This window comes from Tursiops truncatus, chromosome 3 (genome assembly GCF_011762595.2).
Source record: "Tursiops truncatus isolate mTurTru1 chromosome 3, mTurTru1.mat.Y, whole genome shotgun sequence".
NCBI classification, from domain to species: domain Eukaryota; kingdom Metazoa; phylum Chordata; class Mammalia; order Artiodactyla; family Delphinidae; genus Tursiops; species Tursiops truncatus.
In genome coordinates, this window is record NC_047036.1 from 30,873,890 (window position 1) to 30,889,625 (window position 15,736).

Consider the following 15,736-nt stretch of genomic DNA (forward strand, 5'->3'; position numbering starts at 1 on the left):
CCAGGAGCCCAGCTACTGCCCTTATAAAACACTTAACAGGGGAGGGAGAGAAAGTTACCCAATACAATGACGCATACAAAGCGCCCCTTGGGAAAATAATCCCTTGAGGTGTTCTCAGAGGCAGGTGGTTTTTTGAGGGGAAACCCCAAAGGAACCTGGAAAGCAACAGAACCTGGCTTCTTCCTTCCCACAAAGCCCTGCCTGCAGCCTGAGAGGCCCCAATGGTTCCACGGGGTCCTGCATTCAACTTCCCTGGGCCCTTCCCAGTGGGCCCACCTGAAAAGTGGGTAGAAGGAACTCGAAGGGCCTGAGGGACCTGGGCAAGAAGAGGAGGGATGAAGAAGCTGAAAGGAGAATAAAGGGGGTGAAAGAAAAGTATTCTTTATCATTTGAGCCTGCCTGATGGATTCCTGTGGTCAGATGTGAGGAGGGACTTTCTACCCCTTGGTGGATGAATTTACTGGAATCTCGAAGACTCTTCAGGTAATTAGCTAGACATACCATTCAAAAACAGCTGCATTCACAAAACCTCCACGCCTGACTTTTCTCCTCGCTGACGTAGCCAGAAGAGTTCTGTAGGAGAGTGGTGGGCTGGCAGGAAGTGGTCATGTGGTGTGGTCAAAAGAGTGAGTGTTCCCTCAGGCTTTCCTGGGTCCAGTCTGGTTAAGCTGATTGACCCTGTGCAGCTCCGATCTCCCCTGAAAATGGGGAGAGTTACACGGATTGGAAGAAAATTTTCGGTTCAGCGCCTGAAAGTACTTAACAAATGGCACCAAAAGTAAGTCCCTATGGTTTTCACGTCTGTGCCCGTTCTTCACTGACATTCCATTGGAGGCAGTGGCGTGAAGACTAACTCTGCTGGCTCTGGACAAAGGGGACGCAGACACTGGCCCCTTGCTCGTCCAGCATGTCGCATGGAGGAGAAGGCCTGGAGGCCCCGGCATGGTGGTCTGCGGACGGGAGGTGCAGGCCTGTCCTGGGAGTCTGGGCTGCCTCTTCTGTCTTCCTAGAAATGCCCCCAAGTTAACCACACAAACATCAGCTGACTCCACAGCCCATGAACGATATTTTGTGTCCACCACGGCATAGATGGGTGTCTTCAAACTGTGGCACGTATCCCTCTGGGGCTACATGAGGACTTTCTACAGAGTCTACGGGTAGCTTTAAGAGAATCAATGTCCAGATCCTCAAATTCCACATGCGCTGAGTCCTAAGACTGGTCCACCTACGAATACTCCTGCAGCCAGTTCTCCTTTCACAATCATCCTTCTGCCTTCCTGCCTGTCTCACTCATTTTACCACGAGGCACTGTCTGGTGGATAGACACCTCTAAGGACAGTTCAGGCGTGCATGGCTCCTTGGGATAAACTGGTATCGGTGACTCATGATGTGAGGACACGTCATCATGAACTTAGGATTCCAAAGATGTGTACCTAAATCTAATCATGTGGAAAGAATCACACAAATGCAAACCGAAGGGCAGTCTGCAGGACAGCAGGCAAGACAGTCTGGACTTCTCAAAACGTTGTGGGAAAAAAGGCTTGGGAGCTAACTCTAGATTAAAGGAGAATAAAGAGACATGACAATCAAATGCAAGTTGTGACTCTCAATTAAGGGGAAAAACTATGAAGAACATTATTGCCACAATTGGGGGCATCTGAATATGGACTACCTATTGGATAACAGTATTGTGTAAATGTTACATTTCCTGAGACTGATAACTGAATTGTGGTTATATAAGGTAATGTCCTTGGCTCCTAGAAGGTTCATGCTGAACTACTGACTGTTATGTTTGCAAGTAATTCTCAAATGGTTTAGGGAAAAAAAAATGAAGCAAAATGCTAATGAAAGGTCAGTCTTGGTGAAAAGGGGACATGGGTGTTCATTGTACTATGAACACTTACTAAAAAGTCCCATATGAATGAATCAAAGTAGGTGATTCCATATTTCATTCTGTCCAGGCACTCACGGCAAGGCATGGTGCTTTATTTGCCTGTCTGTCCATCCACCCATCCATCTTTCATCTTATAATAAGGATCCAGAGGCGTGGTGCTTGTCATGGATGTATACTAACATGGGCATTTGAAGTGAAAATGAAGTTGGACCTTTTCTGACCAAAAATTAAACTATTTGAGCTGATTTGTTTGATAATTTTCCACGAATTGAATAAGTTACATTTGCAGCTCCAGGGTTTTGCCAAAAATAGATTTGAAGCACATATCTAGTTCCCAAATGGGCTGGAAATTACATCTGCTGCAACTATTTAAACTTGTGATAAAACTGCAGATATCACTTTAGAAGTGTGCAATAGTTTTTCAACATAATTTTGTAGGTTTGCAAGCAAAAAAGTTTGAAGACTTTAAAAAACCATGCTCAGTTATACAATCATACAAAAGTGGGTTTTGTCTCTACTGAGCTAAGCAGTTGATTCCCAATAGTGACCCAAGATCTGTGTGTGCACACCCACTCCTGTTCCCACAGAGGCCATCACTCTGGCACGTGTGCAGTCACCCTTGGTTTCCCAAGTGGACGCTTCCTTCCCTGGGCGGAACAGAAGCCACCTGAGGGCAAGTGCCTTCTCGAAGGCCTCCCAAATGCCATCAGCCTATCAAGTATTCTAGGAGACCTCACTTTGTCCCGAAGAGTTAGGGAGCCTTCTCTCACTGCAAAAAGCATCGATATTATAGGACCGTGCGGAGAAATACATGCTTCTCTCCCTAAAATGTCCTGATTTAGACTTCGAAATATCCAGTAATAATATGAACCTAGGCCCACTGCAGCCCAAACAGGGATCAAAGAAAGGGCCTCAAGGAAATATAATATTCCTTGCTTCTTGCTATTAGTTTGCTCATTGATTTTCCTAGAAATACATGTTTCAGTTAGTGAATACATTTTTAGCAAGCCAAGGTTTGTGTTTTCTTAATCTACTAATACAAGAGCAGTCTGTGTTAAGGCAGCATTATTGGCTTTGGGACTAGAAGTTTGAGGTTTGCTGGCTTCACCACTTACTGGATTTGTGACCTTGAGCAAAACTCTAGGTCTCATTGCTTCATCTGTACAACGGGGATAAATGACATCTCCTCTTGTCCAGTACAGCTCAAACCTACTCGATTTTAGGACAATATGCAAAACCTATTTGTTAAAATAACAAAATGCTGGAGAGGGTGTGGAGAAAAGAGAACCCTCCTACACTGTTGGTGGGAATGTAAACTGGTGCAGCCATTGTGGAAAACAGTATGGAATTTCCTCAAAAAACTAAAAATTGAATTGCCATACGATCCAGCAGTCCCCCTCCTGGGCATATTTCTGGACAAAACTATAATTCAAACAGATACATGCATCCCTATGTTCAAAGCAGCACTATTCACAACAGGCAAGACATGGAACAACCTAAATGGTCATCAACAAATGAATGGATAAAGAAGATGTGGTGTGTATATATATATATATATATATATATATATATATATATATATATAATGGAACACTACTCGGCCATAAAAAAGAATGAGATAATGCCATTTGCAGCAACATGGGTGGACCTAGAGATTATCATAAGAAGTGAAGTAAGTCAGAAAGAGAAAGACAAATACCGTATGATATCACTTATAGGTGGGATCTAATCTCATCTAAAATATGACACAAGTGAACTTATCTACGAAACAGAAATAGACTCACAGACATAGAGAACAGACTTGTGGTTACCAAGGGGGAAGGGGGGAGAGGGAGGGATGGATTGGGAGTTTGGTATTAGCAGATGCAAACTATTATATATAGGATGGATAAACAACAAGGTCCTATTGTATAGCACAGGGAACTATATTCAACATCCTGTAATAGACATGGCTAGGGTGAAGAGTAAGCTGGGACGAAGTGAGAGAGAGGCATGGACATATATACACTACCAAACGTAAGGTAGATAGCTAGTGGGAAGCAGCCGCATAGCACAGGGAGATCAGCTCGGTGCTTTCTGACCTAGAGGGGTGGGATAGGGAGGGTGGGAGGCACACACAAGAGGGAGGGGATATGGGGATATATGTAGATGTATAGCTGATTCATTTTGTTATAAAGTAGAAACTAACACACCTGTTTCATAAATACGTTCATCTGTATGATACTAACTTAAGTTTTTATTTGTAGCTCTTCACTTATTTGAGGATTAACAGGTTGATTCAATTGTGCTTATGCCTAGACACTTTAAAAATAAGGGCACACTCAAAATGAAAACTATGCCTATGCTACAGACTCGTAAAGCTTGGGACTTGAGTAAGTTTTGCAGCAAGAAGGCTTTGCAGTGAGATCCTGCTCGCCGCCACCTGCTTGTTTGAGACACTCCAGCGGCACCCCGCTGCCATCAGAAACAGAGCAAGCACCTTCTTTTCCTGGATTTTACAGTATCTCATAATCTGGGTATCACCTACAGAGATATCCTAAATTTCACACTACTTCCCGCCACCTGTTCTCAGTACTTGGCGACTCATCTGGCCTCCTCCTTGTATCCACCACCTGCCCCTTCCCCATATCGTGATCACAAATTTGCCTTTGCTTCTCCTTTGTCTGGAATGTGCCCTTTTCCCTTTCCCTTCCTTTCCTAATACCCATCTTTCAAGTACCAGCTCAAATCCCCCCTCTCCCCCAAATTCTTTCCTGCTATAATCTCCAAATCTCAATGACTTCATTGCTAGGAATTCTTACCATGACCACAGCTAACATACATGCCTTGGTAGACATAGCTATCTCTCGGACTGACAGTCCACCCACCCACCCACCCATTGGCCTATCCGTAGTTTACAACTAGATCATAAGCTATTTAAGTTCACAATTTTGCCTTTTAGATGCCCACACAGCACCTAGAGCATGAAAGATATTTAATACTTGCTTCCTGATTGAGCTCAAGTGATTAATGAAAGAATATGTGTTTTAATTGAATAAAGGGGCTATGGACCATTAAGTGCTAAAGAAACAAAGATGAAAGGGACATTAGGAGGGGAAAATGCCAGATAGCTTTTATTTTTCTATCAGTGAAAGTAGAATCTTTTGAGAATAATTCTTTGGCTGTTGGATCGGCCTAAGGTCCTACGACTGGCCAATTCAAATTACGCCTGAAATAGATTTCTCTAAACAGCAACAGTTTGAAATAGGTCTTCAGACTGAGGCCAGAATGAGATGTTGGTCTCACATCTCAAGTGAGAAATCAGTGCTTCCTAAAAGTCTGACATGCGATTTCCTGATTCCAGGACCCCCATCCCAAGTGGCAGAGCCCTTTTTCAGCCTAGGGACTTTATTACAGTATCATCTATTCATATAGTCCCTAAAATAAGAAGAAGCAATAGGTGGACGGCACTTATTTATTCTGAACTCTGAACCCACAACATTAGATTTGAAAGCTTAAAATTTAACCAGCTTATTGCACTAGAAGCTTTCTTAGCCGAAGAACCATGGGCTGAAAGTTTACTAAATTCACTAACAGTTGTGTTTTGCTGAGTTTGTGACACATCTTAAGTATCCAGGTGGGATCACTTAAAACAGAAATACTCTATCTCAAGACAGGGAGCCTCCAACTCACAGCCCCCCTATCACCTACCTGTAAGGATCTAAGTGTGCCCTGATCCTCTTCTTCCCATGAGGAAGAGGGTCTTCCTAACATGACCATGGGAATCTGGTGGGAACAATTCCATAGGAACTATGTGGGCTCAGAGAATGGGGAAGGGAAGGAGCTGTGAAACCTGGGAAGAGCCAGGGGGAGCTGACCCCGGGGGGCAGAATCCCAGGCAAGACTGGCCCGCCTACGTGCTGACCAACTGACTGTCTCTGGGGCCCAAAATAGCCTCCCTGCAAGGCCTGCATTTCTTTCACTCTCCATGCTTTGTCGGGGCTGCTTGAAATTCCACCAGTTAGAGCAATGGCTTGGCAGGGGCTGAAGTGAAAGTCTGTGTCGGGAGAAAAGGCATTCACTGGGTGCATGCCGCAAGGAGGAGGGTGGCAAGTACACTCGCTGTTTATGGGGCACAGGTTTTACAAAGCATTATCTCGTGTAACTCTCACAGCAGCCCCCGGAGGCAGGATGAATAGTATTCCTATTTTACAGATGAGGAAACTGCGCTTTAAGAGCTGTTAAGTAACAGCTGGGTAAGTGGCAAGACTGGGATCCAAACCATAGACTGATCTGAATGTGTGAACGTGAGCTCTTGCTTGTTGAAACTCCATGATTTGCTCTATGCCCTCCTTCTGCAGATTAGGGGACCCAGCAACCTGGGAAGAGACTCTAGCCCAATAATATTGTGAATTATATCTCAGTTCTATCAGGGTTTACATAGATTTTTGTGGGCTAGTCTGGGAGCTTGATAGCTTGATTTGTAAGATGGTTTCTCTAGGAAAATGTGTGACTTGCTACCAAACTGGTGGAATATAACCCCATTAGATTACAATAAATTGTGGATTACCTGCAATAATTTAAGAACGCCCAGTGTTTCTTCTAGTTGGTTTCCGGTCACATAGAAAGCCCACCTTTTCAGCCCAAGGTTCTTCATGTTTAGTTTTAGTTTACAAAGCTACCAAATTGCACCACACACTGTACCTTTACTAGAGAGTACGTTTCATGAGGACGGGGCTTTTGCCTGTGTACCAAGGATTCCCTAGCACCTAGGACAGTGCCTAGCACATACAGGCACACATTAATTACTTGTTGAATGAATACGTGCTTTTAGATCACAAATTTTTAAAAACCATCCTCCTGCCATCATGGAACTCTGGCACTTTGGCTAAGCTGCTTTACATCTTTCGGCTTGGGGACCACAGGAGTACCTTTGGGCTCTAAAATGCTATGACATCTGTGCGTATCACCTTCTAGTTTCGCTTTCTAGATGCCTCAGGCCTGCTCTAATCGCCCTTTGGAGAAGATATGGGTAAAAAGCAAAATAAAAAAAAAAAAACAAAGATAGTGAAAGGGAAAAGTCTTGGATGCCCCAAAGGGAAAATCACAAGTCTTTGAGTTTAGACAAGTTCAAAGTTGCTACAGGAGGCAGCCACAGTCCATGAACTTTATTGTCAACCTCTAGGCAAACAAGTGAGCCAGTTATGAATTCTACTTTGTTGGTTCAGCTCATGATAATGGTAGGAACAGAATTCTGGCTGTTTCATTTATATTGGAACCAGCAAAATACACGCAACCTCAAAGGTGTGTGTGTGGACAGGGTGCAGTCCAGCCCCCTTTAAACAGCACAGAATGACTCAAGGTGGCATGAACGAGCCTTTGCTCAGTCATTAAGTTACAAGCATTTGAAAAGAAGAGGGACCAGTATTTACGGTACTTTCTATTTTCAAATGAAACGAGTGACTGAATGTTTTTCTACATAAGCCTTAACCAGTTGCATGGCGTACAGTGCAGGATATAAATGTCAGCATGTTGACACCGGTTGAGTGTTCAAAGTCTGCACATTGTCATTATTCCTCCTTCCCCGCACTGACAGCTTGCTACCGAATTGAACATACCTGGAAAGGAGTCAGTTTGGCTTAGAACGCAGCTCACTTTCTCTTTGGGAACATTTCTCTTTCAAGGATCTATTGGGTCTTCCGATAGGTAAAACAGAATCAGTTGTGTTCTGCTGGTTCTAATGTAAACACAGTGGTCGGAATCTTGTCCATTGATGACTTAGCGTCACTTTTGGAAAAGGGAAGTGATCTCCCTTTCCCCAGAACCCCCAGCTACCGCCGTCCATCAGTAGGATTACGGCTACCTTGCTTGCTTTGTGACTGCCTGTACCTTACATGAGGCATGGATTTTCTTAGGGTATTATCAGGCCATAGGGATTCAACCCTGACTACACATTAGACTCACTTGGGGAACATCTAAATATCTAGATGCCCAGGCCACGACCCAAACCAATGAGATCAGAATCTCTCCTGGTGGAACCCAGCATCAACAGTCATTAAAGTTCCCCAGGTGAGTCCAGTGAGCAGGGGTCTTTTCTTATGAGTCTTTTCCCAAAGGAAGGTTAGGGTGGAGTGTGCAGGTGTGCGGGGGGGGGGGGGTTCCGGGGGGGGGCAATCTCACGGTCATTGGCATTTTGGAGTGGAAAGGCCTTCCTTTACTGTATAGCTGTAAACTGTTCATTGAGTTCTGTAGTAAGTAATTTGTCCAAGGTCACAGAATTAGCCCAAAGCAGAGCCAGCACCAGGAGCCAGCATTAAATAAGCCTAAGTAGACACGATACTGATATGCTAATTAAACCTCCATGAATTAATCAGCTTCACAATCAGGCACAGTCATTTTTCTCTCCAGAATGTCTTGGTTAGAAAACTATTACCTTCCACTGTGTTCCTGTTCCTCTGATCTAGGCTGCTTGAACCAATGAAAAGCCACTTACTCAGCCCTCATGGGTACAGTTCTGAAGACAATGGCACTAAAGGGCATTTTAAGTTTCTACTGCAGAAACATTGTATACGCTAAGATGGAAACATTGTACACGCTAAGATGGAAACTCGAGGTTGAAACCAAAGCCTTTAAAAATAGGTTTATACAACTAATGGACAGAAACTCTTGGAACAGTTCCTTCAATTTCAAGGGATCAACTGTGTTCTCTTTCCTACCCTAAGTCACTCTTGAAGTCTTAATTTGCCTTAGAAAAATGCACTTTTTCTTTTCCCTGGGACTTCTGGAAGACGGTGCTTTAATTGTTGTAATTAAGTATAAGATAAACACATCACATTTCCTGGGCAATTTTTAGCCCAAGGCCATAGGTTTGGGGGACTCTAGCATACAGCTGACTCTGGGACCCTTTCTACTGTGCATGTTTCAAATGCAAAATAGCTTGAAGGGTAACGGGAGTGGTGAGTGCTTATGGTGACGCTCACTACTGCTTTAGTTTGGGGTTGTGCAAACTCTCTGCTGCTACCTTTGTTAGCTACGTACCTCCCCAATAATCTCTAACTTGTGATGAAGCATACTCTCCTTTATGCAGTAGATAAACTTCTCAAGAGCGGAGGGTAAATTATATCAAATCATAGCTGACGTGCCCTGATAAACTGCTAAGACATTTTTGAGAGGCAAATCACAGACTCATTTCCTAATATTAATAACCTGGTCTTTTCTTAAGAGTTAACATTGTCATGTGTGGAGTGAACGATGGTTTGTTTCTTTTCCCCCTAGCCCCAGCTAGCACTATGTATCGTTGTCTTTCTAGAACTGGAACTTTTCTGAACAGATTTGACACTGCCCAGATGCTTGTTCTGGAAATCAAGGCCCTTCTGTGTTTTCTCCGACTCTGGCTTGGTTTTGTGAAACCTCAGCCTCTTCCCTTGCAAGGGCAGTTTAGGATGGAGAATTCAGCACAGCCAGGCACACCCAGAGAAAGAGGGCTTTGGAAGAAAAAAACGGGGGTGTGTATATGTGTGATGGGGAAGCAGAGGAAAGGGGACAACTGCGTGTTCTCCTACGGTGGTGGTGGTGGTACTGCTGGGGAAAACAGCTGTTCCTCGGAACGCTAAATGAGCAGCAGAAAAATGTTTGCCCCTCTGCGGGGCAAAACCAGCGCGTGCCACATACAGACTAGGTGTTGGGGTCCTGGGGCACCAGTCGGTGGCTACGAACCGCGAGGGGGCGTCGGCGCCAGCGCGGCTCTGCCCTGGGTCGGGAGGCCACACTGCGGTCGGGGCTGACTTGGGGTGCGTGCGAGCGGCGGGTGGAGTGACCCCCGCGGGGAGGGAACGGTTCTTACAGTCACTGCTCGGCGCGAAGGGCGCGCGGCGGCGGCCGAGGGAGCGGTCTTCGGCGGGCGCCTCGGGAGGCCTCTTACCGGCGGGCAGCGGGAAGGCGGACGCGGTGTGGAGCAGCACCAGGCAGACAGCCACGACATCCCATAACTTCATCTTAGAGTCCCGTCCGGCGGCGGCACCTGGGCGGGCGGGCGGGCGGGCGAGAGAACCGGGGAGAGCGCGTTAGGCCTGGACGCCGAGGGCCGCCGCGCTGCCCGAGGCGCCTCGGCCCGGCGGGTCCTCGGGGCTCCCCTCCAAACTCGGCACCGCCCTCCTCCCGGACCGCGGCAGCCCGGCGGTTCCCCGGGCACCGCCCCCCACACACACACACATCCTCCTTCCTTCCCAGCCGCCTGCTCGTCCCCGCTCCTGGGTGCGCCTCCCTGGCGGCCATCCCACAAGTGCCCTTCTCTTCCGCCACCGGATCCCAGGGGTCGGATTTTCGAGCAGCGCCGCTGCCCCCGCCGGTACCAACACGACGACACCAGCACTGGCGCGCAACCCCCCCCCCCTTCCCGGCCCCCGCTTCCTGGGGGTCGACCGGGCAACCCTCACCCTGTGCTTCCCGCCCCGTCCAGCAGCTCCCACAGGCCCCGGGGAAGAGCCCTGGACCCAAGCAAGAGACCAGCCTTTTATTTTAGGAATAAAATCAAGTGCGGGACCGCCGGGGGGTCCTGATCCTGCTCTCAGCTAGGCAGAGGCAGGCTCAGCGGCACCACTAACCTCGCCCACGCTTTCCTCCACCTTTTTTTTTTTTTTTTTTTTTTGTGTGTGTGTGTGGTACGTGGGCCCCTCGCTGTTGTGGCCTCTCCCGTTGCGGAGCACAGGCTCCGGACGTGCAGGCTCAGCGGCCACGGCTCACGGGCCCAGCCGCTCCGTGGCATGTGGGATCCTCCCGGACCGGGGCACGAACCCGTGTCCCCTGCATCGGCAGGAGGACTCTCAACCACTGCGCCACCAGGGAAGCTCTCCTCCTCCTCCTCCTCCTCCTCCTCCTCCTCCTCCCATTTAACTTAGTGTTTTGTCGTCGGAACAAGAAGTTAGTAGGGACTTGGAGACTTTGGGGCTGTCCGGGGAATATCTGAGTTAGGTTACTTCACTTCCCAAAGCTTCAACTCAGTTTAAAATAAATACTACTTCCATTTCTTAAGGTTATGAATATTAACACAGGAAAAGGCCTAGCCAAGCAGAAAGTAAGCGCTCAATAAGTGCTTTAGCGTTACTGTTAGGTAGGGATTGCCTTTGTCTTGAAAATGTTCGTGGTGTCCCCGAACGCCCTCTTTATTTTTGCAGTGTTGCGAGATTGTGGCCTTAAATCCCTTCCCCTTGCAGAGGAGTTGCGAGCTCCCCACGCCCGGTCACAGTCACTCCTGGACAACTGCACCCGGTCCGGGACGCTACAGAGGAGTACGGGCACCAGAAGGACTAGACCAGGAAAGGGCGCGCGGTGGGGCTCAGGTCCTCTGAGTCAGGGGCCTCCGTTTGGTCTGTCCCTCCGCACACCCCTAGAAAGGAGGGTCACGCAGCAGGGGGCTGGTGAGAAGAAAGCCCCCTCAACTCGGGGCCAAGCCCCACACAATTAGGAGGTGGCGGGAGACCCGGGCGCCTTGGGGTGCGGTGTGACCCAGTGCCTTCCCAATGCCAGTGTTCAGTTTCCAAGGGCTACGACACTCATGCAGTTATTACCCTCTTTCCTCCAAATAAAAGGGATTCTTAGGAAAATCTCCTTGAACTTTCTCCGTGGGAGAGAGTAAGAGTTTCCAGGTAAAAACAAAAACTTTGGCCCCTTTCCTCTCCATTAGCAGCCAGGAGCGCCCGCCTCCCTTCCAGCAACCGCCCCCCATCTCCACCCAGAACTCCCGCCCGGCTTCCGGTGCAGGCCACCCGGGGAAGCGTTTCATTCGACCGCCACCTCCCACCGCTGCGGAGGCGAATGCATTTTCCATCCTTTGGGCGTCTGTTTGTTCGCTATGCAGCTGTTGGGCTCGGGGAGTCTGTAGGGACTAGGAACTCCGAAAACCTGCAGCTCCGAGCGCCCCATGCCCCGCTGGCTGATTTACAGACCCGGGGAAAAGGAAAGGCTCTGGGTTGGGGCGCGGGGGCCCAGGCAACACCTGACCCAGGCCGTGCAAAACGAGCCCAGCGAGGCGCTCGAGCAGAGAGGACTGGAGAACGCGAGGCCTCCCGCCCCCTCGCCCAGGGCCCGCTCGCGGGTGCGTGCGAACTGGCTGGCGGCCCTGAGGGGCGGGGAGGCGCGGGATTAATGCGCTATCCCAAATCGCGGTGGCCGCCAGCAGGAAGCGACAGAGGCACCAGATTTCCCTTCCGCATTAAGAGGGTTTTTCCTTTTTTTCCTGCTTGGCCGACGGAGGGCTTTTTAAATTGGATGTGGAGATCCTCAATTAGAAGTGTGGCGAAGCTGGCAAAAGAGTTCAGCGGAAAACTCCCCGCCTCGCCAAAGGAGGCTCCCGACCCCGGTTCCCGCCCTCGGCCGGGTGCGGCGCAGGCCACGAAAAGAGCTCTCCCACCTCCCCCGGACGGGGAGGGCGCATTCTTCCCTCTGCGCACCGCCGGGGCGGGCTGCAGCCGGAGCGGCTCTTTAGTTCCCGGTGTTTGCTTGGCGCAGCAAGAGGAGGGAATGCGGCGGCTCGCATTCACAGCGGTCCACGCAGAGGTTTTTCCCACACACCCCCCCCCACACCCCGCGGGTTCCCTGATGGTCTCTTTATCGCTTTCTTAAAGCACATCTGTCCGACGTATTTCTGCCGCAACCGTCCGCCTTTGCTACGAGCGCGAATTGCGGAACGCGCTGCCACGTGCGATAACCAAGCTCTCCTCCCGAAGTCGGCTCCGCCAGGTGCCCCCGCACCCGTCCTCGTACCCTACAGGCTGGTTCCCCTCTACGCCCAGGACTTACGCGCCCGGCAGGGCAAAAGGGGAGCGTCGCGGGCGCCGGCACCTGGTGGTCCCCAAGTCCAGGGAGGAAAGGACGTCCCAAGAGCCAAAAGTGCCGGCAGAAGCCGCCGCTCGCCGTGGGGCGCTTCTGGGTTCCCAGCACCAGAGGGCACCAGAAACCGCCGGAGTCCTGGAGCGCCCACGCGGCTGGGGCTGCGTTGTCATTTTAAGCATAGAATCGATGAACGAGCACTCCCCTTACAATCCTTCCCCAAATGCAAATTACACCACCCCCCCCCCCCCGGAACTTCGGATGTCCTCAGGAGCATCCCTGCTTTTCAGGCTCCTAGCCCTCTTCATCCTCACTAATTTTTCTCTACCCACCTCACTTAAGCTGGTTTCTCGGCAACCTGCTTTTTGAACTCCCCCCCCCCCCCGCGTCACAGTGACAGCTTCAGCGCGTGTGAGCGCTCCCGCCGCCAGTGCCCCCGCGCCTTCTTGTGTCTGGCAGGCTGGGAGGTTTGTTTAGGCTTTGCCTTCGATATCCAGGTCTCAGGAGGAGAAAAGGGAGGCGGGGGTGGGTGGGTGGCGGCGTGCTGTAACTCGGGGGCTTTCTTTTGGGATAGGGACAGAAGTTGCTGAAAAGATGAACTGCTTTTCTTAACTGTGTCTTGTGTCCTGGACGGACGGAGGACTTATTCTGTCGGGCCCAAGACCAGAGTAGGAAAAAGAATGAGCGCCGCCTTCTGCAGACAGTCTGGGAAGGGGTCTGTCTGTTAAAGGGCCCGAGGCCGGGTGCCAGACCCAGGGGCACCCGAACCCCTTGCGAGAGTGGGCTGGCGACGCAGCGGGCTCCCCGAACACCTGACACTTGTTGAAAAGGCGACACTGTCCCTGAACCCTGCCGAAGCGAAGACGTGGCGAAACTGTGAGAGCGAGACCTGGTCGCGGCTGGGCGGAAGCCCAGCAGCTCCCTCTTCCAGGGCTTTGCGGGAAGAGGTGCGTGCGTCAGGTTAGCAGCAGCATCTCTTCCTTGGGATACTTAAGTGTATATTCAAGATGGTCTAGATGGGTGGGATGGGGGCGGGGAGGGAGGTCCAAGAGGGAGGGGATATATGTATACATATAGCTGATTCACTTCACTGTACAGCAGAAACTAACACAACACTGTAAACCACTTATACTTCCCCCCAAATATACTGCGGAAGAGTGAAGTGCGCTCTAACACATCCGCAGCAGGGCTCGGAAGAGTTGTGTTTGTCCCCACCAATGAGCAAAAGTGCTGCGAGCGCGGGGCTGGGCAGCTCCCCCGGGGCGCGCACGTCGGCTCTGCGGGCGCGTGTGCCAGCCCCGAAACTAGGGAGGCGTCAGGAGGCTGGGGGTTCCGGCGGGAGTCATTCCCCGCCCCGAAGAGGGTTCGTTTTCACCCGGTGGGTCTGGAAACCAAACGACAGCGAAATCAGCCCTGAGGCTGTGCCAGGGTGGTGGCGGGGGTGTTACTGGGGGAGGTGGCACAGAGTACAGACGAAAGTCATTCAACCCATCACCGAGATGGCTTAGGGGAGACCTTGAGAAGGTTCAAGAGTCTGCTCGGGGCGGAGGCCCTGGTCCTGGACTGTTCAGGAAGCCCGTCTCTTAAGCTTGACGGGGATGGTGAGGTGGGATATCGGGCATTAGGACAGTGCCAGCAACTGGGTTCCGACCAGGGCTAGGAATGTAGATTTGCAAGACCACGCCGGAGGAGGTGAGCTCTCTATTTTTAGGTTCTCAGCACCTTTGCAGCAGTCCCTCCCGGGGCCTACACTTTCCCTTGGAACAGACCAAACCCAGTTACACTCCCGTTAATGATATCTATGCAGCTGCGCGTCCACAGAGAACCCAACTCTGGTCGTGGTAGGTTCAAAGGCGATTCCAGTCCCGCACCTTCCCGGGACTTGACGGAAGAGCACCTCGCCGAGTCGGGGAGGGAAACTGCCCCTGTCGGATATGCCCGCTCCAGAGGCAGCAGGGGCACCAGAGATTTTTGCCCACGAGGAAAGGCAACCTGCCCCTCCGCAAACCCAGCCTCTCCCCGGTTCCACTTCTCTCTCTCTTCTGCCCTCTCGGCGCTTCGGTTCCTTCTAGTGTCCCCTCTTTCTAGTCTCACCGCCTGCTCTGGGGTGCAGCCGCGCCCCCTCTGTCTCCAGCGCCGCACAGGCCGACGCACCCGCTGGTGACTCGGGCGCCACCCGCCCGCTCCCCCCAGGCCCGCTCCGCCAGGCCCGCTCCCCTGCTTACCTCGGATCCGGTCTCCGCAGACCTCCAGTTGGACATTAACTCCAGGTGCCCCAAGTCCCAGCCAGGAGACCCATCCGGGCCGAGGGCAGGAGCGCGGAGCCCCGCCCGATAGGTCAGGGGCACGAGTTCGCAATCCTGGGGCTGCTCGGGGCAGCAAGGGCGCGCAGGAGGCGGCGGCCAAGGCTCCCGCCGCCGCCGCAGCCGCCGCCGCCGCCGCCGCCGCCGCCGCCGCGAGAAGGGCGAGGGATGCAGACAGCTCCCCCGCCGGCTCCCCGCACCCCCAGAAACCGAGGTCCGAGCAGCCGCCGCTGCCTTGGGTGGGGGGTGACAGGGCTGCGCGCGCCGCGCTTTTAGCCCGGGCTGCGCGGGCGGGGGGCGCGGCGGCCGGTTCAGCGGCGGCGGCCGCGCTCTGCGCCTTCTCGGGGCGCAGCGCCTGGGAGCACGAGACGCGCCGGGCTGATGCTGCCGCCGGAGCTGAGGTCTGGCCTGGAAATCCGAACGAGACACCACGTCAACCGGCGCCGAGAGTCCCGTGAAGACATGAGGGCGCCAGGAGCGCAGGCTGGTCCTTGAGAGCCCGGTCCGGGGGGCCGGGTGGGGGAGGGGAGGCGCGGGGCCCCGTGAAGGGAGGGGTCTAAAGTCAGCGGCGGCGGGGAGGGAACGGAGAACAGTGAGGAGGCGCCCGAGCTCCCGAGGCGGGGGCTCGGGGTACGAGTGGGTGACGCGAGGCGCCCCTCCCCGGGGTGCAGGGAGAGAGCGCTCAGCGCGTCGAGACGCTGCCGGGCTCGCGCCTCCTCCTCGCTGGGTAGAT

At 51.8% G+C, this 15,736-nt stretch overlaps 1 protein-coding gene across 3 annotated transcripts in view; it reads right to left on the reverse strand.

Moving 5' to 3' along the window:
• The window catches only part of GDNF (glial cell derived neurotrophic factor), a 28,841-nt gene extending 13,411 nt beyond the window's left edge, over positions 1–15,430 (reverse strand). The window contains exons 1-2 of one of the 3 annotated variants that reach the window (XM_019929243.3): positions 14,926–15,430; positions 9,795–9,893 (exon numbers count right to left, since the gene is read on the reverse strand). In XM_019929243.3, the coding sequence (XP_019784802.1) occupies positions 9,795–9,867 (73 nt within the window). In that variant the 5' untranslated portion in view covers positions 9,868–9,893; positions 14,926–15,430. Of the gene's footprint in view, positions 1–9,716; positions 9,894–14,925 lie in introns of all 3 variants that reach the window. The other 2 variants (XM_019929244.3, XM_073802067.1) reach the window with 2 other exon arrangements.
• Positions 15,431–15,736: the final 306 nt, after the last annotated feature.